General features: G+C 45.6%; 1 protein-coding gene across 6 annotated transcripts in view; it reads right to left on the bottom strand.

Annotated features, from left to right (window-relative positions):
• NRP2 (neuropilin 2) overlaps positions 1-27,142 on the bottom strand; it is a 115,484-nt gene that overhangs the window by 18,727 nt on the left and 69,615 nt on the right. For 2 of the 6 annotated variants that reach the window (XM_032754815.2, XM_058439331.1), the window contains exons 12-15: positions 26,140-26,280; positions 15,125-15,387; positions 13,454-13,550; positions 12,215-12,235 (exon numbers count right to left, since the gene is read on the bottom strand). In XM_032754815.2, the coding sequence (XP_032610706.1) occupies positions 12,215-12,235; positions 13,454-13,550; positions 15,125-15,387; positions 26,140-26,280 (522 nt within the window). Of the gene's footprint in view, positions 1-2,480; positions 2,809-12,199; positions 12,236-13,453; positions 13,551-15,124; positions 15,388-26,139; positions 26,281-27,142 lie in introns of those variants that run through there. The other 4 variants (XM_058439312.1, XM_032754814.2, XM_032754817.2 and 1 more) reach the window with 3 other exon arrangements.

Raw genomic sequence — 27,142 nt, forward strand, 5'->3', positions numbered from 1 at the left:
GAAGAGAGTGACCCTTCCCTCCCTCCACGAAATACAGAATTTTGCTTTTTAAAGCTGTGAAGCATGGCATTTTACAGAAGACCTGACCTTTTAGCATAGTTGGATAACACTATGAAAATTGCTGGGGTAGACAGAGCAAAGGCAGAGGTTGCGGGGTAGGGAGAGACAGAGAAGGTGACATCCTCAGCTGAAGTGTGAAGGGATTCACAAAGATTAGAGCAGTCTCATATTCTCAACTAAGGCATGTACATAAAGATGATGCCACTGGGGCATCAGATAAAGATACAGAAAGTTCACATAGTTGTTGTCATCTTCTATTACAGAAGGGGAATCATCAGGGTATATGGTAACTCAGCTGGTCACTACACTGGCTGTATTTTCCAGATATAATTTCTCGACGCCACACTTCTATGGGGTGCCTACAGGAATGTCAATCATTTTGCAGGCATGCCTGGCCCCAAATGCATGACTGGATGTGGGCAGCCGAGATAAAAGCCCTTAATGAGTGGCATATTAGCCATCACATGGTACCCTGGGCTGATCCCCTCTCCACTCCCCGTTTCTTTCTCCATCTTCAGCTGAGGTAGGACACTTCTTGAAATCTCAAGGTAGCACATGCTCTAGCCTTTCATCTTGTCTTTTCTTGGCAGGGCTGCTGTGGTTGAGACAGAGTAGCTCTTTGAAATAGAATAAGAGTGGGAGAGCATCGTTCTTTCGGGAGGATGAAACGAACCAGATGAGAAAGTTGAGTGTGTGTGCTGAAGGGACATATCTGGATATCGTGAAAGAATGCTGAAAGTCTCTCCCAAGCAGCCAAAAAAAAAAAAAAAAATCATTAGTATTTTGTTTTCAGAAGGAACCTGGAGGCTTTTGGCCCAGGCAAACTTCTTTGGAGTGAATTTTATACCTCCCCAGTGGATTTTTAGCAGGAAAGTGAAAAATAAATGCTCCCGAGGCTGAGCCCTCGTACACTGAGAATCTTAAAATTTGCATTTTCTATCAATGAAATTGACTTCATTATTTAATCTGTCCTTTGTACAGTATCATTAGCAACTTCTCTCTTACATCCCACTCCCCTTGTTGCTTAGAGAAGACACATGAGCAGCAATGGTTTCATCTTCATTAGACCTTCTCTGTGATGATGCAGCAACATCTGAATATGCCAGGCCAGCCTACAAGGGCCTATTTGCCAGATGCCATGAATGTTTTAAGGGGCAGCACATTGGTACACTTAAAAAATGATTACTTTCTATTCTCTGATAATATTTAAATAAGTCAGGTGGACAGCCTTACATTTTAGCGGCTATAGATTCAGGCACACATTAACACCGTGAAAGGAAAGCAAATGATCCCTTTTCCCCCATATTTTACAACTGCGATTACAATGACCAATATAATACCAAAGTATATGGTTTTTAACCTTCATACTCAACCCAATCCCAAGTTGGGCCCAATAACCACCCTGGGTGAGGAGACATTTCAGTTCTTCCCTCTCCTCCCTTCTCTTGTCCAACTCCTCCTCCTCTCTACTTAAACAGACTACTGTTTTTCCTACATCAGTCCCAGACTTGTTATTTTCTATGACTTATTCCAAGATTGGACGTAACTGATAAAACTAAACATTCATTATGAGCTTCTCTTTTATAAGGCAACATGAGACAGATTTGCTTCAGGGCTGGAGAGGTGGTTCCGCAGACACCCAATGGCTGTTTTCTTGACATTTCAAAGACACCGGAAGACAAGGGGGTCTTGTCTGAGTGTGCTAGGGGAACGTTCTCTTGGGTCAGGTGGGTTGGGGATGGGGATAGGGATGGGAGAGGCCACACTGCATCCCATGTGGCCTCTATTTCTTTAGGTACCTGGAGATGACAATGACAGCCAACAGAAACCCAGCCAGAGCTAGATAAGGCAACAAAAAGCTTCAATCTCTTCTCCAAGTAAACAAAACTTGTACGGTATATTATTTTCTTGTAAAATGTACCCCAGGAGAAGTAACACAAGAGTTAAAGGGGCCCTCTATGAACACTCACCCCTCGCCCAAACACACAATGAACCAGCCTCTCTCACACACACCCACACACAGAGAGCTATTCACACACACACATGTCTACTGTGTACATACACACAGATCCAGGCTTCCCCTCACGTCTCCTGGCAGACTGCCCACTGAGAGGAGGTATGGGATAAGGCAAGGGGAAAAAACAAGCGAACCAGTCTCTGGAACAAAACCAGCTGAGCCTTGAGTTGTGGAGTGCTTGGGGGTGGATCTCTTCGGATAGTCCAAGATGCAGCATTAGAGTTGGGTTTGTTGGTTTGGAATCAACAAAAAGGGAAAAGAAAAATCAAAAACCAAAATGAACCCAAGGAGGATGGTTGGGATTGATAAGAGTGCTCAGGGTTGGGGACCCGGGAGAGAGATGTCTGAGAGTTCACACAGAAACTAGGCGAGGAGAAAAAAAGTGCAAAATCGAGGCAACGTGTTTGCAGTCTTTCTCGTTTGTTTTGGGTGCTGTTCTTGCTTCGGCCCTCAGCAGTGTGAGCCACGGTCTTGCTCTAGCTTAATGGTTAGGGTGGGCTCCACCGCCAGAGGGGCCCCGTTGGTGTAGTGGGAGGTTTTGTAGGTGATGGAGTGATCGGTCTTCTTGGCCGCATAGCGGAACCGGTGGTAGTGGAGCACCAGGGCCAGCGCGACGGAGACCAGCACCAGCACGGCGCCCCCGGCGGCCATTACGTAATACCAGTAGGCTGGGATGGGCTGCATGGGCACCGTGTCCACTGTGGGCTCGGTCCCTGGCAGGAGGGTGCCCCCTGGTGGAGAGACACAGAAGAGTGTTGCTAGGCTGAGAGCATGCAGACTAATCAAAAGACTAATTTTAAAAAAGAAAGAAAGAAACACACACATGCTTTGGGACATACAGGGAAGGGGCTGGGGGACTAAGGTGGTACTCAGTCCTTAGCACCTGCCAAGCACTTCTCAATGATTGCATTATTTCCTACTTACCCCCTTGGGAGGTAGCTACTGTCAGACCCATTTTACAGATGAGGAAACAGAGGCGGAGAGAGGTTAAATTAAGTGGTTATACAGCTAGTTAAATAGTAAGTATGGGATTCAACCAAGAACGGTAGGATTACGCATCTCTTTTCTTTCTGTTTAACCACAATTACTTTATAATATATGGAAGTGTTATAATTCTCTCTCCCTCCATCTCCTTCTCTCTCTCACACACACACATACACATACACAAATACATACAAGTAAATGATGCTGACATGACTTCCGGGATTCAGTGAGGCAGATTTCCTGAGTGGTGGAAACACCATATTTGGTCTGGCTGGCCAGTATTCTCAGCAACAATGTATTAATTAGGCTGGCTAGACTTGAAGGTAAATTCCACTTTGGCTTGGCAAGGCTTCTGTGCCCATTGAAATTAGCCTGGTCTTGCCTAGACAGGTCAATCACAACTGTTAAGTCATGACTAATGCATCCTCATTTTTTTAATTGGATGGAGGATTTTTAAAAGCAGATTGGAAGGGAAGTTGCAACAAAAAAAATGTGGGCACAAAATGACAGAGGGTATGTGAGAGCGAGAGTGAGTGAGTGAGAGAGAGAGGGAGGGAAATCATTCTTAATGACAGAAAAGACAGAGCAGGGAAGAGAAGCTGGCAGAGTATTTAGAAGGCAACCACGTTCACTGGCCGCTGCTGGTTGCTATGGAGATGATGTAGTAGATTTAAGCCCAGGGTAACTCTGGGGAAAGACTGGCTGGAGTCCCACTTGATGCAAAGCAGTGTTACAACTTGATTCTCCCGAAGATTTGCATCAGATGAGAATCTGGCCCAGAAAGGGACGAGGAGCTTTTGAGCTTGCCAAAACCAGACATGATCTTTACTTCTGAAAAATGATATATGCTTCTCCTATGAAAAGTGCCTCCCTAGCTGTTTGCATTAAGCCGGAAAGATGCATCCTCTCTACTCATGGGGTGCCCCAGCAGGGGAGCCATGGGTGGGAAGTGCTGCTGGCTCCTTCATGCATTGGTGGTCCTACCCTGTGAGCAGACGGTGGTCCCCCTCTGCTCAAGAAGCAAATGGGGCTCATTTATATTTTCATGCCTCCTTCCACTACCCACCCTGAGATTCAGAGCTCCTTAAGCAGAGGAACTCACTCTCATCCTGAGGAACTTGCTCTCATCCATACCTAAGGGTTTATACAAAGAAGGCACTCAATAAATGCTTGGTGAATCACACACTGGACTGGGGCTAAGACTCCTATTTCTGAGTCTGTGTTCTCTAATTCCTGCAGCCTGAACATCAGAACTCCTCTCTTTGATCTGGGGAATAGGTGAGAGGTGGGTCAGACCTTCTAATGTCTTCTCAGAAGTGATAGAAAAATGAGAATATTTTTCTTGGAAAATATTTCAAAGCCTGCTCAACTTCTTAGCTCCTCATCACTGCTTTCTCCTGCTGTACGAATCCCCTTCCGCTAGGGTGCAGGTTCATTGGTACCTCTTGGGTGACCAGAAGTCCCACAACATTGGCAGAGCTTTGACAAGGATGTGTTGCTCTGCACACACCTTGACAGCCACATCCACATCCCCTGGAGTAGAAATGATCCCAGAATCCCAGGATCCCCTGAATGTCCCTTTATACATGTTCATCTTCTCCCACCTTATTGCCTACCCTCTTTGTCTTTGTCCCCAAACTAATTCTGTCTTTTACTAGTTTCATTACCATAGCTGAGAAAGGCCTCTCTCTCTCTCATATTTGTGGCCATGGTGGAAATTATGCATAGAATCAGAGAGGAAGAGAAAGCAAGGTGCTGGAAATGGCTCCTTGAAATGGCCAGCTTGCAAGTCACAGTGAACTGGTGTCAACTCATTATTCAGGTCACCAAGAGGATCTGCTGCCTGGCAACCATCCTGCTGCTGGATTTTCTATATGAGCTCACAGAAATGCACAGGAAACATCAAAGTGTTAAGGGATGCCCCCGGAGTTCCTCAGAGACATCCCTTCTCTCCCCAAAGGGTGTCCTGGGGTTTGTCTCTGATTTTCATGTGGCTCCACAGTGAGGGCCATCCTCTAATGAGGCCGCAGCTCACCCATCAAGAAAAGGGAGGTGATAAATCCTTAGGGATTAGCTTTCCCTCCAAAGAAGTACCTGACCAGACCACAAAGGTGGGAGCACAAATTTTTGTCAAGCAGAACATGGTCACAACTACCCACATTCCCTCCATCACTAAATCATCTTTGTTCAAAAGTCTGCTTCCCTTCAGCCAAAATGCTGGTTTCCAACACAAAATACACCACCTATGGCTTAAAGTGCTCAGGCTGGAGAAGGATGAAGCCTTCATGCTTCTCTTACAGTGTTTCTTATGATAAAAGACAATGTTAGGGCACAATGGAGAGAATCAAGGGGACCTGCTGGAGGAAGGTGAAATCCTAGTACATGGATTACGTATTTAGAATCAGAGACACAGACATAGTCTCTCAGAATCCTGCTCTACTTGAAAGACAAACTCCACTTTAGGTAAGACCCTCTTCCCCTTCTCTACTTATCCTTCTCTCCCCTGAAATTATCAACATGTAGAAAACTTCAGTGACAAAAGCTACTTGGGGGACATTATACTGGCTCCTTAAACATTTTCTCTGGGCATTTGTCTGGAGAAATGAGAAATAGTACTATGTGAATTCATGCTTTTAACGTTAAGAGGTTAGAAATAACGTTAATGTTAGAAAAGAGAGGATACCACTAGCAACCCCTTCCTGATCCCCTACAAGCAACTCTTGGTTGACTTGCAGTCGGGGGCTAGAAGTTTCTCAGAACATTCACCAGCTAAAAAGACTCAACTCTAAAGGCAAGTGGAGTGTGCTGGTTTAGAATCTGGCTCTGTTCCAGCCTCAGAGAGCTGTATGCTAATGAGGCTGTGGTTTGCCAACTAGAGAAAAGGAAGATGATAAATCAATAGGGATTAAATCCACACCCAGAGCACCTTCCCAGACAACAGCAGCAATCCAATGAATGCCAGATGGATGGATGAATGGATAGGTGGACGGATAAATGGACGGATGGCATAGAGGAATATATTTGGACCAATGTTCAGACTCCTGGAAAATGTTGATGACCTACTGGTACTTCCCTGGAGAGTTATTTTCAGAAAGTGCTAGAGATTTTGCTAGCTCATATGGCACCTCTATGGGAAATTAGAAAAAGGCGCCCACTTTAGGCAGATGTCACCTGCACCAGATGCCCGAATTGCTGAGTTGTGCAATTTTAGCTTCACTTGCCCCTTCAGCCATCTGGAGTGATCGAGCCATTGCTTGACAAAAAAGGAGCCTGGGCTAGGTGGGTGAAAGTATAGGTGAGAATTCAACCTTGCCTGGAGTTGGTTGATCTGTTGACCTGAATTTTCCCTTTGATTGATCTAATTTCTGCCACTTACTCACATGTCTTTTTACAACTGGAAAACGCTTTCAGTTCCTGAAATATTTTTCATTAATTCCCACCCCAAATTCTCTACAAAGTTTTCCCATTGTGTGAGATAATGAGAAACAGATACTTAAATAGTCAATAACTGAACTCCGAGTGCATTTGCAAGGTTGCACAGGCTCCCATCTGTAAAAATTCTGAGCCCCCTAGAGAAAAGCAATGCAAACACAAAGAATTTGAATTTTGAGAAACAATAAAGTTTGAGAAACCAGGCATGGGAGAAAATAAGAAAAACAATTACACATGAGGTAGTGTTCCTGTCATTCCTACCTGCAGATAGGGTTACTATGCAATTGGGAAATGTGTCTGTAACAACGGCCACCCTGAGTGGACATTTCCTGTGTGTTAACCGTTGGTCTATGGGCTTCACATGAATCATTTTGTTTATTCCTCATGACCCTCCAAAGGGAGACCTGAGGGCTTGAGAGGACAAGTGATTTTCTCCTGGTTTCACTTGGAGGATAATTGTGGAGAAGGGCAGAACAGCACTCAGTGAAACCCAAGAGATGGCCCGGGGTCCTCTGAGGAACTGTACACTGCTAGCAAGTGGCAGAGTCACGGCTGGAACCAGGGGGACAAAATCCCAGCCTGTGCTCTAACCCAGGGGTCAGCTTACTGTGGCCTATGGGCCAAATCCAGCCCACTGCCTGTTTGTGTAAATCAAGTTTTGCTGGAACACAGACACCCTCATTTGTTTACATATTGCTTATGGATGCTTTTATGCCACATAAAAGTATGTCCTGTAAAACCCAAGATATTTACTATCTGGCCTTTATAGAACAAGTTTGCAGATTCCTTGCTCTAACCATGTAGGGAGGGAAGAGGAAACAGTCCTCTTCCTTTCTGCCTCCTATTTCTGTCTGAACCTGTCTGAGGATTGGCGTGTCTCAGTCAGGTCAGTTTCTCACTGAATCACTGAAATGAGAAAGCATGTACTATAGCTGCATTTATGATATATCATCTGGACCTGAGGGAGTCACCCAGGTTTCCAAAAGAAGTGTTTTGAAAGACACCAAGGGTAAGCCTTCTCTCTTTCTCTTTCAAAAAAGGCTCATTGCATGTCAGAATTGTTTTAGGACTGGCCTGTCTGCACAGTCCTTTCTGTACAGGTTAAAAATGAAGTGCTGGTGAAGGAACACTTCAGATAAAAGGTTTATTTAATTTGTGAGATTGAACAAACGAAAAAGGTTGGCTCCTCTAGAGAAGTTTACAGAAGATAGTAGAAGAATGCGGTCACGCCCTCTGATGTGTTTGGAAGAAAGACGCACAAGCACAAAGGCATCCCTGAGAAACGACTCTTTCCATCTGCCTCATGAGCATGGTGTGGCGGGAGGCGCCGGGATGTTTTCAGTAAGTTGGCAGGAACCATGTGGATTGCTCCCACATCTAGAGGCATTTTTAAGTGCCTCCGAATTCAGATTTCTGACTGGCTGAAGTCTCGGACGCTTCACACTCTTTGGTGGCACTTACGCTACTTTCTGTAAACTGAGTCTTGTCCCTGTGTTCTTGGAGAGAAAAGTTGGTGAAAAACATTTTCTTCCACCCATAGATAAGCTGGCCTCGGCAGTTGTTTACATGAGTGGTAAACTGATGGAGAGGGGACGTGTCAGGCCTCTGTAGCAGGAGAGGCAGCATGCTCCAGCGAACCTCACAAAGAACACCTCTGTGTCCCCCCGGGCAAGGATGGCCGCCAAGCAGTTACCCGCTTCACACATCTGATCTCCATGCTTTCTTGCTCAGCAACACCTAGCCTTAATCTGGCAGCTGGAGACATAAGGGGGTAGGGGCAAGGAGGAGGATTCACACACTACAGCTGCCTATCTGGAACCCTGGCAGGGGTTAGGAACACTTCTCTGCCTTTCATCAGATGGTTATGTGCAAAAGCACCATTTAACCCTCTCTGCATCTCAGAAGTGCTTCTAGGAGAAGAAGGCGTGGGAGGAAGGGAGTCCAGGGAGAAAGGGAATGTGAGGCCAGGCCCTGGGATGGGGGACCTTAGCCTGGCGGACAAAGCCTTGGGAGGCAGGCAATAGAGGGTGAGGGTGGGAATGGGAAAGGAGAGATGGAGGTGCAAAATGCAGAGATTGGCCAGTTGGCACCAAAGAAACAGAACTTAAAGCCTAAGGAATAGAGTCAAATGCCAGCCAGCATTACCCCCAAAATGGGCCTCTCTTAATACTGCTCCCCTCTATGCCCAAGGGACAGCTGTGGATGTGCACTTTCTCCTGGTTTTGTCTGGATGAGAACTGTGGAGAACTGCAGAAAGGCCCCTAGGGAGACCCAAGAAACGGGGCCCCTGGACCTTAGGAATGGTCTGAGTCATAAACCCCACATTCCCAGCCGAAACAGGAAATATTGATGTTCCTTTTAGCATCCACTAGCATAGGACAGTCATTCTGAATCCTTCCCTCTGACAACCACCTTCCACAGGTGCACCCAGCTGGGATTTCCGTGAGTCTCTAGCAGGTAGGGCACCAGATCGTCTCTCTGCCCCTGCTTTGCTCAGAGACCACAGCCTCTAACACAAACAAAAACTCTTGCCTCCAAGGTGAGCTGCTAAAAATAACCACCTGGTCAACAACCCCAGAACTCTGATTATGGGCTTTATATATTTTTACTGGCTTCTTTATTGTTCTTGTTTCTTTTATCGAAAAAAGAAAGTATTGGGTAAGAGGAAATAATCCATCACCTTAATTACACCACTTTTCCATTTTTTTCCCTCCTCTATACACACGGTTTTTCATTCGTTAAAGCTCAAATCCTAGAAAAAGATACATGACGGCACCATGTTTATAGCCACTGCTTTAAAAAAGAAAAGAAAAGAAAAGAATGCACACCCAGGCTACATTGTTTAAACTGTGACTCATAACAACCACTAAAAAGGGTCTTTTTAAAAAATCACATGACAACACAGTTTATTCATTCTCTCTTCTCTTTCTCCCTTCTCAGCACAGATCTGTTTTTCTTCCAGGCTTTTCTTCATTACTGACTCACATCCTGGCACACAATGTGTGTGTGTGCGTGTATATATGTATATACACACACACAGCAGAAAACACAGGATGATTTAAATTTAAAATAATATTGCATGGCAAGAAATCATAAGAGGCGGAAAATGAAAGATACTTCAAAATATAAAAGATTGAGACCATCTAATAACTCCGGGTCCAAAGGCCACTTTTATTGTATTTCCCTAAAGATTTACCTGTACATTGATTGTTCCTAAAGAATGAGATTACTTTTGTTGCATGATTAATTTATAAGGGAAAAGAAAAACACTCTAATTTGAAAAATGTATAACAGTGTAAATGCCTCTGGTTGGCAGTGTTTCAACGTCAACTTTCCATACCTTGCCTGCCCAAACCTGATTTCTCTGTTTCCATTTTTTGAGTGAAAAGGCTGATTTTATGCCCTGATCAAGAGAGGACTCCTGCTGTCCTGACCATAAGAGGAATAGTATATGAGTCACTAGGTTAGATGGAACACACAGTCCTCTCCTCTCTCAAACAGAAAAGTTTGCTCAAGGCAGAGTTGCATGCTGTGGTCAAACATGTCTCAGCCAGAAAGAAGAGACCCATGGCACTAGGTTCATCTGGTTACCAACTCAGATCTCCATGTAAAACGTGCCAAGGTGAATGAAATTCTCCATTCCCAATTCAGATTCTGCTCTTTACTGTGTCCATTGGCCAAGTCTCTGCTCCCCAAGCCTTGGTTTCTTCTTCCCAAAGATGCTTGCCATCCTCCAGGACGAAAGCCATGGCCCAATCCATGCAACTTGTGCACTACCTTTGCTTAGCCTCAAAGCAGCCCACCAGGAGCACCCTGGAAATTCTTACCTTCAAATTACTAAGCCCTGTGTTTATTTTGGCTAAATGAGCACTGCCACTCAGATGAGATTTTATGTATATATTTTTTACAAGAGAGCATGACTGGCCTGTGAAGCCTCATGGTAAGCACAGTTTCAAGGAGAGTGTACATGCCCTGGTCTGCTTATTCTCTTATGGAAGTGAAGCACTTAGCACTTAACCACTGTACTTGTCAGTCATGGCCTGACACGGTATGCACACAGAACAGTGTCTGCAGCAGCTGCTGGCACGTCTTTACCCAGCCTTTCTGGGAGATGTGTCTCCACAACCCAAAGACAGTCAGGTGAAACAGCATCCACAGGTTCACTTCACCAACATAAGCATTACCTTGGGTCCTGAAGGTTAGAACTCGAATTCGACTGTAATCCAAGTCGTTCAGTTTGGCTCTCAGCTTTCCTTCCAATACTTTGGATTTACATTAGCATAAACCTCACCCCCAGAGAGCACCAGTGTATGCACATGAATACTGTTAATACTTTTAGAACTGTGGGACAGGGAGTGGGCATGGGGTTCAGGGACGCGAGGAAGGGTAAGAAAGGCAATATATTCTATGTCGGTCTGTCATTCCCCTGTCGTCTGCAGCTTTGTTCCTCACTGGCTTAGAGCTGATGAGTGGCAAATTGGGTGAGGTGATTTGGAGTCAGGGAGCACATCTAGGTGGCAAACCAGGAATTCATCTCTTTCTAGCCCAGAGCTGGACAGATTAATGAGAGTGAAGATAACGAGTCTAGACGGCAGATATAAAAATGGCTGCCCTTATCTCTGCAATGCTGCCACTTGTAGGGGTAAGCCCAGCCAGTACAAAGAGGGCACAGCAATCCTCACAATTGCTGGCATCAAACAGGTCATGAAGAACTCCCATCATTCGGTGAGGGTGTTTCTGTGTATGCTTTTACACTCAGGCCAACTGCAGTGACACGTTTAGAGTGGCTCCTAAATGTTTGGCATTAGAAACCAGTGTGGGAACTTCAGCAGTGTCAGCTAATAGGATTGCAAAGAGGGCAAAATGTAAAATATGGTGCATTGTAACAGCACAAACAACATTGCCATCACCCAAGGCTGGAGGCCTTTTTTTTTTTTTTTTTTTTTTTTTACCTGGATAAGGCAAGCATCCCCAATCCTTCTCACTTTGCTCTGCTCTCTCTGCTTTCTTGGGGGAGAACACGTCCTTTCTGATTTCCAGTCCTGCATTTAAAGTGCTCTAGCTCCAGTCATCAAATGCACCTCCTTATTCCCTTGACTGGACACTAGATCCTAAATCTGGAAACTCTTCCCCCTGAGGCCACCACTTCTGTGTCTCTTTCCTAACTTCCTTCCCTCACAAGCGCCCTGCTACTGTACCTCACTGAGGTATGGTGACTGCAGGTACTGACTGCAGGCTGTACACAGAAGCCCCTCGGCTCTGTAGTTAACTGAGACTGCTGCCTTGGTACCCTGGAACTGGAAAGAAACCATCTTCAGGCTAAAATAAATCATTGCCACTTCATTTCACTTTTAATTTATAGTGATTTTTTTTTTTTGGTTCAGTCTTCCCACAGTCTCTCCTTTCTTACCACCCCTGCATTTTCAGCCTCATTGCTCCCCATTGGACAATGCAAGTCTGAAAGGTTTATCTGTAACCTATTTGTCTCTATTTAATAGGTTTCTAAACGTTAATTAAACAAGAGACAGTGAGGATCTCAATCCGCTTCCCCGCATCTACAGGTGTTGCTAGTGCCATCTAGTGGCAGGAAGGTGTGGCGTCTCTTTTCTCTTGAGAGATTTGACAAATTTGGAGGTTGATTCCCCCCACCAAATTCACATCACATGGGGGAAGGAAAAAGCATGCAAAAAAAAATTTTTTTTTTACCTTTAAAATTCTCACCTGCAAAAGCTGAGATGGGTTCTGAAAAAAACAAACAAAAAATTGGACTTAGTTAAAGGGAAGAAACAATTGGGTGAACAGAGTGAATAATTAGAGGAATATGACGATAAACATGACTGCACTAGGTTTTTTTTGTACCACTCCATGGAGAGTGCCCCACATCTTCCACATGTTCTAGGCTGGCTCTAACACATCATCATCATGGGGTGGTGGCGGTGGAGGCGGGGGTGGGATTCTCAAAGTTGCTTTGGAACAAAAAGTCCTTCATAGAGAAATGGGTCCCTAAAGTATTGTAATCAGTCACTTACTGCTGATTACTTTCTCAGAGCCTGGATTACTTTTAGATGCCTGGGGCCTGAGAGTTGCCCAGAGGGACTGGGGTGGTCCCAGGTGCTTCTGACATCATCAAGCACACACACACACCAGGGCTCATGTGCCAAGAAAGGCAGTTGGTGAGTTACTGCAGCCACTCTGCTGACTGAAAGCAGCCCTCATGCCTTCTCAGGGTTCCCTTCTTGGTTTGGGGAATGTCCATGGCTCTGATGGGACACAGTCAGGGTGACCTCATTTGCGGCAGGAGACCCTGAAGAAAATGTGTGCGTCTCAGGTGGACTGGCTGCTCAGGTGCTTTTGACCAAGATGATCGTTATGATATCCTTCTCGTGCCAGTCACCTGGCCTGCAATGTTTAATCCTACAACAACTTTGGGATCTTGGGCATTAGGGGTATTCGTTTTAAAGAAAAATCTGAAATCTTACTTCAAATGCCACAGTTTGCTCTGCAATTCATTCACGTAAAAGAACTACTCAGGTAATTGTGTTATCACTCTTACATAACATATGTACTATTTTTGCTCACCAGTGAAGACTTCCATTAAATCCATCAAACCTTTCCAGCATATAATTTTGACTGGCAGTTGCTCTCGTCCTCTAGCATTTTCTTTGCTAAAAGCTGGGGTTTGCTGATGGGGTCTTGGCACCCTGAACCTCTATGTACTTAGTGCACATCTATTTCTGATTGGGAACAGGGATATAAGCCGTCCCCTCACCTCACACCCCCTCCCACCCTGAACCCAGCCTAAGACACAAGTACGCCCATACCTTACCTCCTGCAGAGACTGTGGCTGCCCCACCCACTGGGTAATAACTGCATTGGAAAATGGTGTCCTGCCTCCTCTTGCTTATCCCAGCCCTTGGGGTCTTATTTGAAAGAGCCATGAAGAGACAGATATTCACATACCCATGCAGTTCTCCAGTGGGACATCAGTGCTTATCCGAATGTCATCAATGGCAATCTCTCCCGAACGTCCTTTCCCTATCACTCCCTCGAACACAATCTAGAAGCCGGAAGAATAAGAGCCATGGTTAACTGAGTCTCCTAGTCCAAACAGTGCAAGGATTTCCAAGTTTCTGTTAGCTGCAGCTTAAAGCGTGTGTGTGTGTGTGTGTATGTGTGTGTGTGTGTGTGTATGTATGTGTGTGTGTGTGTGTTATTGCACCTGGTACACATCTGTTGACCACATGGCTACAGCTCTTGAAATCTTAATTTCAAATGAGTTTGTTCAAATCAAATGCATATTTAAGGGGATAAGAAAATATAACAAGGGGGTGGATATTGTTGTCCAGTAACTAGAATGTATTGATTAAAAGGGCCATAATCAGAGACTATTGAAAGGGGGGTTGAAACTTCCCTCACTATTTTCGAGGTTCCTGTCTCATAAATCTTTCAAATGCCCAATCCAGGTATTTGAAAACTCAGAAGACACAAGTAGGTGGGGGTAATGTGAGAAATACAGCACATAGGTTTTGATTTGTGCTCCTTATTATAAGTTGCCTTAGGGCTTCATTATTACAACTAGGAGGAAAAGAATTTGTTTTTTCACCAGCCGTTTACTGAGCACCTACTATGCGCTGGACATAAGGATAGTAACAAAACCTAGTAAGACAAGATCTCTGCCCAGAGAAACTCACCCACCTAATGGCTGAGACACAAATGCAAACAGGTAGTTACAGTACAACGCACTCAGGTGAGTAAGTGGGAACCCAGATGGGGGTGGGGAGGGTCTCAGGATGCCTTGCAGCCTCAAGGGACAGGGACTGCAGGCTGTACACAGAAGCCCCTCAGCTCTGTGGTCTTCAGTCATTCCTCATGCTCGCCCTCCCCAGGTTCCTCTCTGCAAACTAGCACATGTCCTCTGGCAAGCTGGGTGAGCAGTTGGCTGCGGCACCAGCCATCTGTTGCTGCTCCTCGTCTGGGGAGGAGGTGGTTAATGCTTTGGCTGGTTCTCAGTCACCTCTTCCACAGGGTGTCTACTCCTGCCCAAGTTGCAACCACGGCTGAACATACCCATCTGTGCCTCAGTCTCCTGCTCTGTGGGGCAGAGATAACAGAACTCCATTCCGGGAGGTGGTGAGAGAGAGAGAGAGCGAGCACTCACTCAGGAGCCTCTCACGTCTGCCGGCCACTGAGCGCCAACAACCCCTGCTCCCCTTCCTGTGTTCACGCTCCCTGGGACAGGTCTGGGAGATTATCCTGTTTCCTCCCCAGATCTGAAGGGGCTCCACAGGCCTCTTTCCTTGTGTGTGGAGGGTTTGTTTGTGTTTATTTCTCTGACTTCTGTGCCGCTTTGTCAGCCTACCTGATAGCAATCTAAAATAAAATGGAGAGGAGAAGCATTTGTTGGAGAAGATTTCAGCAATATAAAAGGCAACAGGAGGAACAAAGAACCAAGTCTGGGTGTAGAGATAGGCATATTCTGAATAACAAATAAGAGTGTCATTCAGTTTCCATAGCAACGTGAGAAACACAATGAAAACAGTAGCGCTTAACCACGTTCCCTAATGATGAATGGGCTCGGCCCTTTGAAATATTGAAATACGGATCACAAGATTCCCTTTTTGCTCACCCCACCTGGTACTCCATGTCGTAGCTGGGCAGGATGATCCGCCCGTGCTTCCACTCGCCGCCTTGGTCCTCGCGGATGACCCACAGCAGCTTGCTCTCCTGGCTGGCTTCCCGCACCACCTGCAGCGCCACTCCGCGGCCGCCCGTGGCCTGGTACTGGAACTCCATGCACACCGGGCTTCGGGGCAGGTGGACAGGGGGGCTGATGAGCCGCGCGTACTCGCCCTCTCTCCGGCTGTCACTCTGCAGCCGCAAGAAATTCCTGTCATCTGGCGGAAACAAACCCAAACAGAGGTTCTCGATAAACACTTGGGAAAGACATCAGTGTGCTGCTGTGGCCTCTCCAAGGGAAAGTTGGGACTGAGTTTCAGTGTCTTTGGTTTATTCATGTCTTTGTTCTCCAGGCTCTGTGACCCTTTCTTAAGGCTCCTTCAGAGCCTTGATTCAAATGCTGTGTCTTCTTAAGAGTCTGTAAGTCAAATCGGTCCCTCCTGCCTATTTCTCGGTATCATTTCCTTTCCATCTCTTTCACGTGGAGCACCTGGCACGGCTGCCTTATGTCTTGGCTGGTTGCGTGTGTGCCCTTCTTCTCCCTGTAGATTCTGAGAGTCCAGAACCACATCTTATTCATCATTAACTCACCCAAAGGGCCAATGCAATCTGATGAACTAAATTACAAGGGGACAGATTATAGGGGGTGAGGGGCTGCTAGATTGGAGGGTGACTATGACCAGGTGGTTGATGCTTCCAGCGCTGGCCATCTTGGCTGGGCACTGTCCAAATGGCTGACATTTAAAACCTTCTGTCTCCATCAGTGCTCCTAGATGATGCTTGGGCTCTAGTGACTGTGACTCAGAAACCCAGTATCACCTTCAAGCAGAATAGAGGGTGGGAGCTGAAAGGGATGATTCAGGGAGGCTTTAACTTGGCCTTTCTGAGACAGCCAGGCACATATGGCTCCAGTGATAAAGGTGCTGTCATTATCATTAACAAAGGCTGTGTGTTTAGCAGAGAATATATGTGTTCTGGGAAATTAAGGGTTTACCAATCCAAATGTTTGGAGAATGGCCTTTTTGGCTGATTAGTTTCAAATTCATCAGACACTCATGTGGAAGACTGAGTTCTTGTTGCTGTTGGCAGACTACATGCCTCGCAGAACACAGGTGTATCCTGCACCTTCAAATCCAACTTGTACAGGACCGTTCTTGCCACTCGTATAGAGAACAAGGTGGCATTTGGTGAGGAACTCTCACTACCTCTTTTTGGCCCTGAAACATAGGGGCATCTTAGGCTGAATACTTCTGCAAGATGGCAGGGCCACTTTTCTACCACATTTGCAGCATGGAACGTGGGCATGTCAGATGCCTTAGGATCATGTTAGTGTGAGGTCATGTTAACCTGGGACAGGTGCACAGAGCTTTCTTACTCCACAGGGACTGTGAATATCCTGGACTTGTCAGGGTAGATGGGCTAGGATTCTAGAGCCTAGAATCAATGCAGTACTCCCTGGACGGCTGCTTTGCTGTTATTAATCCTGCTGACCTCACCTTTCTAGGTGAGAGCTGAGCCTGTGCTGGAACTCCCATCAGTGGCCCAGAAACAGCTCTTTCCTTCTCGGCTCCCCAGCTGCCTCACCTACCTCCCTGCTCCCCTAAGCCCCTTCCTGTTTAGACTCTCTGGGATGAGTGCTTCAGAAGCTATGCTCCCCTGAAGTCAAATGAGACCAGTTTAGTATGCGTATGTGGGATTCCAGTTTGTGTCTCCTCAACCATCCAAAGCCACGTCTGTCTACATACCCCATAAGGTGTGACCTCTGCAAGGCCAAAATCAGCACAGATAACTAAAAGGCAGCTGTCTACAGAAGAGAATTAATAAAGGTGTCTGCTGAGGGAGGATACACTGATGCCAAATCAGACCCTCAAAGATCTTCTAAACCTATGCTTCCCCTATCAGATCTTACTATTACTGCTGTTAATGATAATAATTAAAGCTCATTCTTGCATAATGCTTTACAGGTTACAAGCACATTTACATGCAATATTTCATGTCTTCCTTTCTGTATTCTTGTGAGATAGGACTTACTAACCTTACTTTGCACATGATGAAGAAACTGCTCAGAAAGGTTAAAGTGATTTGTCCAAGGTAGAGAGGCAACTTCAATGGCAGAGCCCAGACCTGACTGCAGGTTTTCCACCTTCATGCAATAAGTTCTTTATTTCAGCTGCTCTGCAGGTAGCTTGCCCCAAGTCCTTGCAATCAGTCACACTCTGTTTGAGGCAAACTGGCTTCCCCACTGGGCCCGTTGCTGCTTTTTCTCCTCTTAGCTGTAATTCTCCACTCCCCGAACCACTCCACCTACCCTGTCTCTTTGGCTAGTTCTTCTCCTAACTATTCTGGCACATGCAACATTAATCCCCTTCTTTTCTCAACAACTCTAGCATTTACTGACTGTACTGCTGATTTTACTTTGTTTTTAAAAGGACTTCAGGCCCTTTTCCATGTTTTTCAGCAGGTAATCACTCACTGCCTGGCATTATAATTTAACTGATTTTTTCGTGTCTTTTTTATCACCCCAGTTATATTGGAAATGCTGGTCTTACAAATAATAAGGTTTAACATTGCTTCTTCTCTCTACCCCTAGATAGTCCTATATATATGCCACTCCTGAAGAAAATTTTGTTTCTATGAATGAATGGATGAATGGAGAATGATAAATACACGGTTAAAGAATGATATGAGGCTATACATTGGAAATGAGGACAGGAGAATCAGCTAGCTTCTCATAATCCCTTAGATATAATCCCTTCACAAGTCCCTCTACCCTCCCAAGCCAACAGCTCCTTTCAAAGGTGAGGTGCACCAGTGATGACAAGGTGGCTTGTGGAAGCACCCAGTGTACTGAGACACCAGTGAGAACCCTTTAAATGCTCCCACGCTCCCGGTAATTTCCAAGCCCTTACTGTTGCCACCTCATATATAAAGGAAACCAGATTTTAGAGATTTATTATTCAGCCTTCTTCCTTCACAGTTTCACAAATAAGACCCACTTGCTGCCTGAAAATTGTTTGGCAGAGATACTGTCACTTGTGTGAATTTACATTCTTAAGCAGCAGGGAAATCATGGCATCATGGTTAGAATTTGGTAAGTAAAATGTGTGTGGAGGTGTGAAGAACTGGGCTGAATGGATTGTGTCTGGGTCTGTTCTATTTACCCATCCTGTTACTAAAACTCCAGGTACAGCCAGGCCAAAGGTTTCACAGTCTGCCCCTTCCAGTGACCCACCCCCCGAGGTAGCCCCTTCCCCTCTCCTCTCCTTTCTCCTTCTCTCCCCTCTCCCTCTCACGATAAAAAGACAATCTCTATGCATGATTTAAGCGACCATTGCAAGACCAGGGAGTTAATGCTAGTGGCATGCTTAGCACAAGCAGCTGAAGGATCATAATTCAGTGCTGACATCTGAGCTAATCCACTGGTTTGCAGAATCTCCAGACGAGCAGGCCTCTGGATTTCACTTCGTTAAATCATTTGTGCCCCACTTGTCTGTTAAGTGCTATGAGCTCCAGGGAAGAAAGATGATATGTAAATTTAAGGAATTAGCAGTAGACATCAGTCAGAGAGATGCTGAGCTGCAAAGCGCCTGTCACTGACAGAGGCCTGATTAGAACCAGGGACATCATGAAGGAATGACTCAGATCAGGAAAAGCCCAAGGAAGGGAGAAGAAGAGCAGGGGGAAAGGAATGAACACATCGAACACCTGCTGCCTGTGCGCGATCGCACGGGAGGCTTTACCTGCCTCCCCTGATGTCACCTTCCCTGTGAAATCTAGCCCTGCAAAATAAATACCATCTTCTCCATTTTCACCGAAAAGAAACTGAGGCTCAGAGAATGGGAGTGATGTAGGATGTGAATCCTCATTGGACTGAGTAAACCTGCCAGAGCATAGCTTCTCACCTGGGTTGGACTCCCAGCCTAACTCACTAAGCTTTTAAAGCCTCAGTCTTTCCATCTGTAAAATGGATACAAAGACAGTGTTACTGCATAGAGTTGGGGGAAGAGTAAATGGAATGAGCCATGTAAAGTGCTTTGCACAGTGACAAGGACACATTAAGAGCTCAGGAAAAGTTATTACTATTAATATCACTCTACACACTCCCTCCTATGCTTGCCTTTATTTTACTTGGAAACAGAAAGGATAGAAAGACCACCAATAACCCAGGAAGGCCAATCCAAGACTCAAAAAGAAGTATGTTTCGCATGAGGGCAGTAAAGATGTTCTCTGGAATAAGACTGGTTCCCCTTATCTGCTCTTTCTCCAGAAACCAGCCGGCCCCAAGTTTTCCATCACCACAGGTCTTTTGTGTTGCTTCACAGTAGATGAAATAAAATATTACATGATCCTGGAACAAGAGTGGGACCTCAAGTGATCTTAGGGCAGGCCAGTCCTGCCTCCCAGAGGAACCTTGCCAAAAGCGTCCGAGAACAGCCGTTTACCCTTTGCTTTAAATTCTCCAGAGAAGGAGTTTCCATAGGCATGTCTGTAGTGTGTTTTCTAGGTTACAACCCTAACCATCAGGAACTTCTTAAATTCAGTTTAAAGTTTTCCTGCTGTCATTTAGAGACATGTCCTCCTTCTACCCCTGATGGAGCATAGCCAATTTCTGTTCTCCAACTGAGAGACATTTTCACTGGTGAAGAATTAAGACTCATAGTCTTTGCTTCCCTAGGAATCCTTGCCCCTTCAAATGTCTACTTCCTAGGGCATGGTTCAAATGTCTACTTCCTGGGGCATGGTTCAAATGTCTACTTTCTAGGGCAGTGTTGGTTTTCCACTGACCCTTCTTCCAAGCTATTATAAATGCTTCAGCTCTTTTAAGTCATGGCACCCACACATAGATATTGAGATCAGACATGTGCTGCAACTGAAGTTTGTTCTTCTGGAATCTCCCGATTTATGGCCCACCACTGTCAGACACAGAAGATGTTCTGGGCATACAGTGGCTACTGATTACTTGGACAGTGAAAAGAGCTGGTATGGTGGGGGCGGGGGGCTACTTTTTTATTTACTTGAACCTTGAGGTAAAGCCCTTTGGATTGTCAAGAGGTTGCCTGCACATGACAACTGACCAGCTAAGAACCAGCCCTGCCTGTTGTCAGCTGCCTTCTTGTTCTTGTAGCTGATGGCTATGATGCCGGCAACGGACAGCTTCCAAGAAAAAGACAATGGAAAGGAAATATGTTCCGTTGCTGAAAGTGATTGAAGAAATAATGTCCCAGAGATACAATCCCTCTCCTCCTGGACCTGACATATCTGGGAGGCATTTTGCTGGGTCCTTGACCCAAAACATCTGTTGTTGCCAATGATACAGGGAAAACAATCGCCTGGGAATGAACAACAGGAGTTCAAAAGGGTGAAGAGGAAGTACGGAGGACAGGGCCATTCAGCATTTTAACCTGCTGCTGTCTCTGGAAATGTCTCTTGATATTTCACCTGGCGATTTACGGCCGCATCTGGCTTCAGCTGCTTAAGTGTCACGTGAACATGTGACTACAGCTGGCCCAACAGCAATGGAATCAGTTGTGTCTACACCTCACCAAACCCTGAAATAAATCACCAGCTTGATCCTCCTGGCTATCACAAAGCCAAACACACCATCTGTCCAACACGCACATCTCCTGGCTAGCATCTTGCCCTCCTACTAGCATGACCATCTGAAAGAATATTTAGTGCTGTAGGAGGTGTAGTCTCTTTGCATAGTCCATGCTTACAACATGAGTCAGCCCTCAGCTGGCCTTCCAAGGTCAGCCTATCTCTGCTTAGGTCTTCAAATTAGCAACCAGTTAAGGGAAACACTGACTTTGGATAAACTTAGCAAGATGTTCTCAAGGTTTACAGTAGACCATTTTGTGGACATGAAGGTTTCAGTCCTCGTCCTTGCAGGAATCTACCCAGAGCTGTTTTTTCGCTCTGCCGGCTTTCATGAAGGTTTTGCCATTGAGGCAGTCTTGTCATTCTGTCCCTTCGTTATCAATCCACACACTGCTGGGGGACTCAACCAATCATGATTTGCAGGAAAAAAAAAAAGGGTAAAGAAAGCTTCTTCCTGCTGTTATTTTTTTCTGCAAAGCCAGGGACGTTTTTCTACCTTCCTTAAAGAAGGGCCTTCTATCCTTTTCTTTTCCAGATGAAATTATTCCTTGACTATTGGCTTTCTTTTAGCCAAGCTGCTCCTGATCTTTAATTATCTATCATGGTCCAGAGCCCAGGAAGTTCTGTCTCTGGATTTGCAGTGTCTGTGCACCAGCCAAGCCACAGCAACCTCTTTCTGAAGACAGTTCAATCTAACAGCAATTCAATGGATTGTTTGCTGCCGTCGGTCCCACCTGATCTTTTGAACTCAGAGTTGCTTTTCAATTCAGTCACCACTTGCTCACTGTCAAAAATCAAGTCCATTATGCGTGTATTCACTCATCAATTATTTCCTCTGATTTCTCTGCAACCATCCACTCACCATACCCATCCACACTTCACTTAATCTTCTTGTGTGTGCCTCCACACTGAATCACGGCTCTGGTCTCCCACTCTAACGGAATTCATTCAATGGCCCAATCTGCATCAAAATAGCCCCAAAGAGGTGTTAACAATCTTACCACTTACATTTGAAGGAATAGCCAGCCACCGTTTGTAAAATTGGGGTATTTTATAACATTAAGAGTCTCGACTTACTCCCACTTGAGCTTGTTTTTGAGACTGGAGTAAAGGTTCTGTTCCCTCAATCCCATAGGCTTTGACTAGGCAGTCAAAGCTCTGTTCAATATCAGCTTCGCTTGTTTTCTATCTATCACTTTCATGATTTAAAGTCATTGAAGTAATACTGTAATCAGATTTCACAAGGCCAACCCACGAATAAAAGAGCACACATTTAGGGGGAACACACACTGGAGGATTCTGAAGCTGACCTGGCCTAGTACCCTTTATCTCGTCTTCTTTTTCTCATTCCTGACAATAATAATGACTACAACAATCACAATGATGACGATTATTGACCTTACTTAGTATTAATACTTACTTACAGTGCTCTTTTTGATTAACCACAATAGTTCCTATACCATCTAATGCCATGTTACTTGCTTACTTTACTGTAGCTATCCAGTGGGGGAGAATGAGACAGCTATAAAGATACCAGCCACTGAACATTCCATCAAGGGATCCCAGAGAAGACACATCCCTCCACTACTTGCTTCTTGGTTCATACTAAAACCAGGGAACTAAAGTATCAGCAAGGGCCCCTGGAGGTTACTCTCATGTGAATGTCCAAAGCACTGGAGCAGCGTTGGCCAATACATTCTGTGATGATGCCGTGTATACAGTGACATGCCCTGTCTATGCACTGACCAATACAGTGTAGCTACTGTGGCCTTGGAATGTGGCTGGTGGGACAGTGGAACCCAAGTTTTGGCCGTAATCATTTTAATTAATTAAAATAAAATTGCCACACATGGCTCATGTCTACCATATTCAATGCTGCAGCTTTAGATACCTGCCCGCCCTATGAGTTTTTGTCTCGGTTCTTAAAGGCTGGGCTCTGATCATTCTCAAAACTCTGTCTATGTTCAAAGCACCTGAGAATGTAGGAAACATGCCATCTCCTAGTAAGGGGGCGCTTCCTATGTCATTGTCGCTACAGAGGAAAGCCAAAGTGGCCTCTCAGAGAACACTGAGTGTTCCTCCGCAGCTAGCAGGGGTCAGTGAATTTGGAACAGGGTCCCCAGAGGCTGGTGTGAACACACTCCAGGCAGCTAAGCCACAAGCAAAGAGCTAAAAACAGAAATTCTGATTGGCTTGAAAGACTATCTTGAAAAACAACAACAGTGGAATGAAACCAGTGGGTGTCTTTTCAGCCTTAGGCAACCACTGGCCAAAAAGAACAGAACTAATTGCTTACTTAAAAGGAAAAGGGAAAGAAAAAAAAAGAAAGAAAATATGAGAAAACAGTGAAATCAGAAAATATCCAAGGAATGTAAGCAGTTTCCACAGGCCCTTCTAATCATAGGGCCCATGTTGGGTACTTCAACATGGCTAGCTCCTTTCCCATCCACCTTTCTCTTCACCCTGATGCCCCCCACACTTGACAGAGACACCGCCTTTCTTAAATTTCATTACTTCTGTTTGCCTGTCTCATAAGGGGATGAAGCATATGGCAGACGCTCGTGAAGAGTGGGACAGTCCCCTCTGTGGATGGCAAAGTGTGGCACACAACAGGCCTTCAGGCTGACTCCGTGGGCGCCAGCCGCTCTGAACCCATTAGCAGTTGCTCTGCCCCCAACCAAGCCAGCTGCTTCCCTTCTCCCCAATCCCCTCAGGGCCTCCCCTGTCCTTTTTTTTTTTTTTTCTATGAAGAAGAAGAAAGGACCACCCTGAACAGAAAGGGCTTTCTCTCCTCTCCTGCTCAAAGCCCAATATCAAACTCAGTAAGGAGAAGGAAAATGGGAAATACAGAGAACAGTTCATAAAGTCATCAGAGGATAGAGGGAAGGGCTCTGAGAACAATATTATGATTTTGTTTCCTGGAGGCAGGTTACAAGTGCCACTTTCCCAAACTTCAGGGATTCCTCTGGAATAGGAAAATAATTATTTTCCCTTACAATATCTTAAGGGAGGAACAACATTAGATTTAGCAGTTCCTTATGGCCCTAATTTTCTCTCTGTCCCCATCCATTCAGCCAAAGGTTGGAATTCTGCCCACTTTGTGAGCTTGCTCTGAAAAGCCCTCCCAAACCACAGGGTGTAATGAATCAACTGGAAGGAGGACAAAGACTAGAATTCCCAACCAGTAGCAAGGGTCAACCATAGGGGATTTCGGGTGAAGGCCAGGACTGGACGAGGAGGAGGCGGTGGTGAACGGGTGAAGAAACAGAGGTCCAGACCAGGGTCAAAGGGAGGTCACTTAAGCACCCCTAGAGCTGTGACTCAGTAATTGGTGGCCTTGTGGCCTGGGTAGGGCTGCCCTCAGACACTCCCAGGGAAAATATGCTTAGAAGAGTACAAGGGAGGAGGCCAGGATCATTAGAATGAACCTGAGGACAGACACTGAATAAGAGCCAGCCAACCTCCCCAGCCTGCAGAGGACCCCGGCTAGATCTTTTTATTCAAAGTGCCTCTGCTGAGGTACATACCACACAGACACCCACACACCCATGCACAGAAACCTCAAACACACTCATGCACACACACATTAACACTAGAATACCCACACCTACACAGACCCCACAAACCTTCTTTACATTCAGATAAAACATGGGGGTTGGGAACAACCATGAATTAATTGGGTGCAGTCTCAAAGGAGTGGAAATGAAATGAAAAATCCAGGCTGGCTTATAAAAATAAGTATTTTTTCCCAACGTGCAGGAGGCTCATTATATTAATTAAACATTATTGCAGTGAACAGAGAAGGGAGGGTGATTAAGGCTGGACTGGGGTAAGTGTTCTCTTCTTTTGCCTGAGGCCGTGGTGATCTTCAGATATTAATCTCTCTGAGCACTCAAATGCTGAAGAGATAAACACTTGAAATATGAAAATGTTTTTCTCCGGATCAGGCACTGTGACCCTCCGGGGAAGCAAGTGTGGACTGTGTCAGGAGGCCAGCTCTGAGTGCTCTCCTAGCATCTGTCCCACTGCCCCCACCGGGAAGAAGGGACACGCCAGTGCTTGGGGTGAGAAGCAGTTCTAAGGAAGCTTGCAGAAGGGAAGGTGCCTTTCCCTCTTCTATTTTCTAGCCTTTTCCTATTGTACCCTGCCAAACTGATCTACTAAATTTCCAGAATTCACCCCTCTCCTCTCCAGTGCTTGTGGAGGTCTCAGGTCCAGGCCAGAGGTACAGGAGAATTCAAAGTCATTCAGTGCTGTGCTAGAGCCAAGGTGTATCAGCTTGTGAGAGCTGCTTGTCAAGTGTTTTGCAAGCCAGTTGTTAAATGTATTCATTAGTAAAAATTATATAAAGCTATAATTCAATAAATTGTATTAAAAAACAAAGGTAACAAATCCTCAAAACTCAACACTTGCTAGTTATCTTAATACATTTTGTCAGTAGCTATACTTCTGGAGTCATTTCTGTCTACTGTATTTGCACAATGGGAAAAAAAATTATATAATGCTCTATTACTGACTTCTCAACTCCATCTCCATCGATGTTGTGTTGGTAGCTTAAGCTGAGCTATGGTAAGGGTATTTACACCACTGAAAATGACAAACGTTAAAAAGCAGTTGTTTTTTTTTTTAATCCCTAAAAAGCCTATTGTTAAACATTTACCATCATACTGCTGTGAAAGCACATCACAGCGGAGATAGCAGACAACTCTTGCTACCTGTTTAGAAGGGATAGCGGCAACCCCTTCTTGTCAGCAGTGCCAGGAGAAGCTTCTGAAATCTGGCTTTCTGAAACTAAAAGGGTGGGCTTAACAATGTATCCAGGACTTAGAGCAATACTCTTCTAGAGGCCAAGTGCCAGGCAGCTCTGCTAGATACCCATGGGTGTGGCAGCATTTTGGTCCCTCAAATTGACTTGGTGTAGAAGCAATGGCAACCTCAGGATGTATAAATCAAACTCAAGGCCAGTCATCTCCCAATGAGCCATTTTAGGAACAGTACCCAGCTCAAAGTTGACAAGGGGCTCTGTGATAATAGCAGTGGGTGCTGGCTATGGGAACAAGAGGACACTGACTCGCCCCATCTCCTAGGGCCTCCCAATTGTCCCTTCTTTCTTTCTCCTCTTTCTTCTATCTTGGCTTCCCCCTCTCCCTCCCAGCTTCCAGGCTGTGCTGTAATCATAAGAGAGGCTGGGAACCACCAACTGGCTATTCTTTGAGGTGACGTCTTGAGCAAAGACTGTGGTGGTTTGTGGGCAAAGAATAGAGGATTGCTGTGCGGTGGGAAGTTATGAAGCTTGTAAGGGAATCTGGGGTTGAAGTATGTGGAACAGGCTAGCCTTAAGTCTTTCATCTCTTCAGTCATAGCTGGCTTACCTGGAAACGTCCGGTCATTCGGGCTGGAGCTGCTGGCCCAGGTGGTCCGGAGCCACTTGGCATGGTCATACATCCAACCACAGGGCTCCTCGGGGAAATCAAAGTTGCAATTGAATCCCGAAGGGAGCTGCAAATCTTTGTCTAAAAGGGGAAAACAATAACCCAAAGGAAGGCAAATGAAATGGGTTCAGAGAACAGCCACAGCGGTACTATTTAAATGGCTGGCAAGGCCTGAGTGGAGAGTAGAGAAAGAAGTGGCTTCCTTTGCTTATTCATTTAACTCATTTTGGCGATCACTGGCTTTCGGGTCAGGCTTTGGTCTCATCCTTCCCAGGCATGAAAGCCAAGTCTGCCAGTGGTTCCCATAGTAAGCAATTATAAATGAGGCCACCAAATGGCTTCAGGCTCTAATCAGCCTCTTCTGTCCACCTCGGAGAGCAGACAAATGTGAAAATTGCTGTTCCCTAAATGCCAGAGAAGAATGTCTCCCCAGTGCCCTGGTGGAAGGCTGGCTCCCAAAAAAAGTATTATCTCATCTCCTGCCAACCTGGCTCTCAGAGGAGATGGGGCAGCCCATTAGCATCCAGAGAGACTGAAATCCCTGGGAGGTTCTGCCCAGTGAGGAGAAAGTGACCTCAGAAACAAGGAAGGCTTGTTTGCTACACTTCACCTCTTTGTGATCCGTCTCTATTTCTGAAGACTGGGACAGTCCAGCATCTCCATGGGGAGGTAGGCCCGGTGGGAAATTTGGCATGGTAAGAGCAAATCGAAGGGACCAGACCAGCCAGCTGCTCAGCTCAGTGCTGACCAGGAGGAAAAATAATTTCCCATCGTGCTGAATCCTTGGAGGCTGTGACCCCGGGAGGTGGAGAATGCTTTCCCTATGGGAATCCAGGAACTAATGACACAATGGTGTCCTGTCTGCTTTGGTGGTTCACCTGCCTGAGCCTGAAGACAGAACCAAGAGAGTTTCTTCTGAGGTTCTACCCAGCTCCAAAAATCC

The sequence above is a fragment of the Hylobates moloch genome, unplaced genomic scaffold (genome assembly GCF_009828535.3).
Source record: "Hylobates moloch isolate HMO894 unplaced genomic scaffold, HMol_V3 SCAFFOLD_1, whole genome shotgun sequence".
NCBI lineage: Eukaryota > Metazoa > Chordata > Mammalia > Primates > Hylobatidae > Hylobates > Hylobates moloch.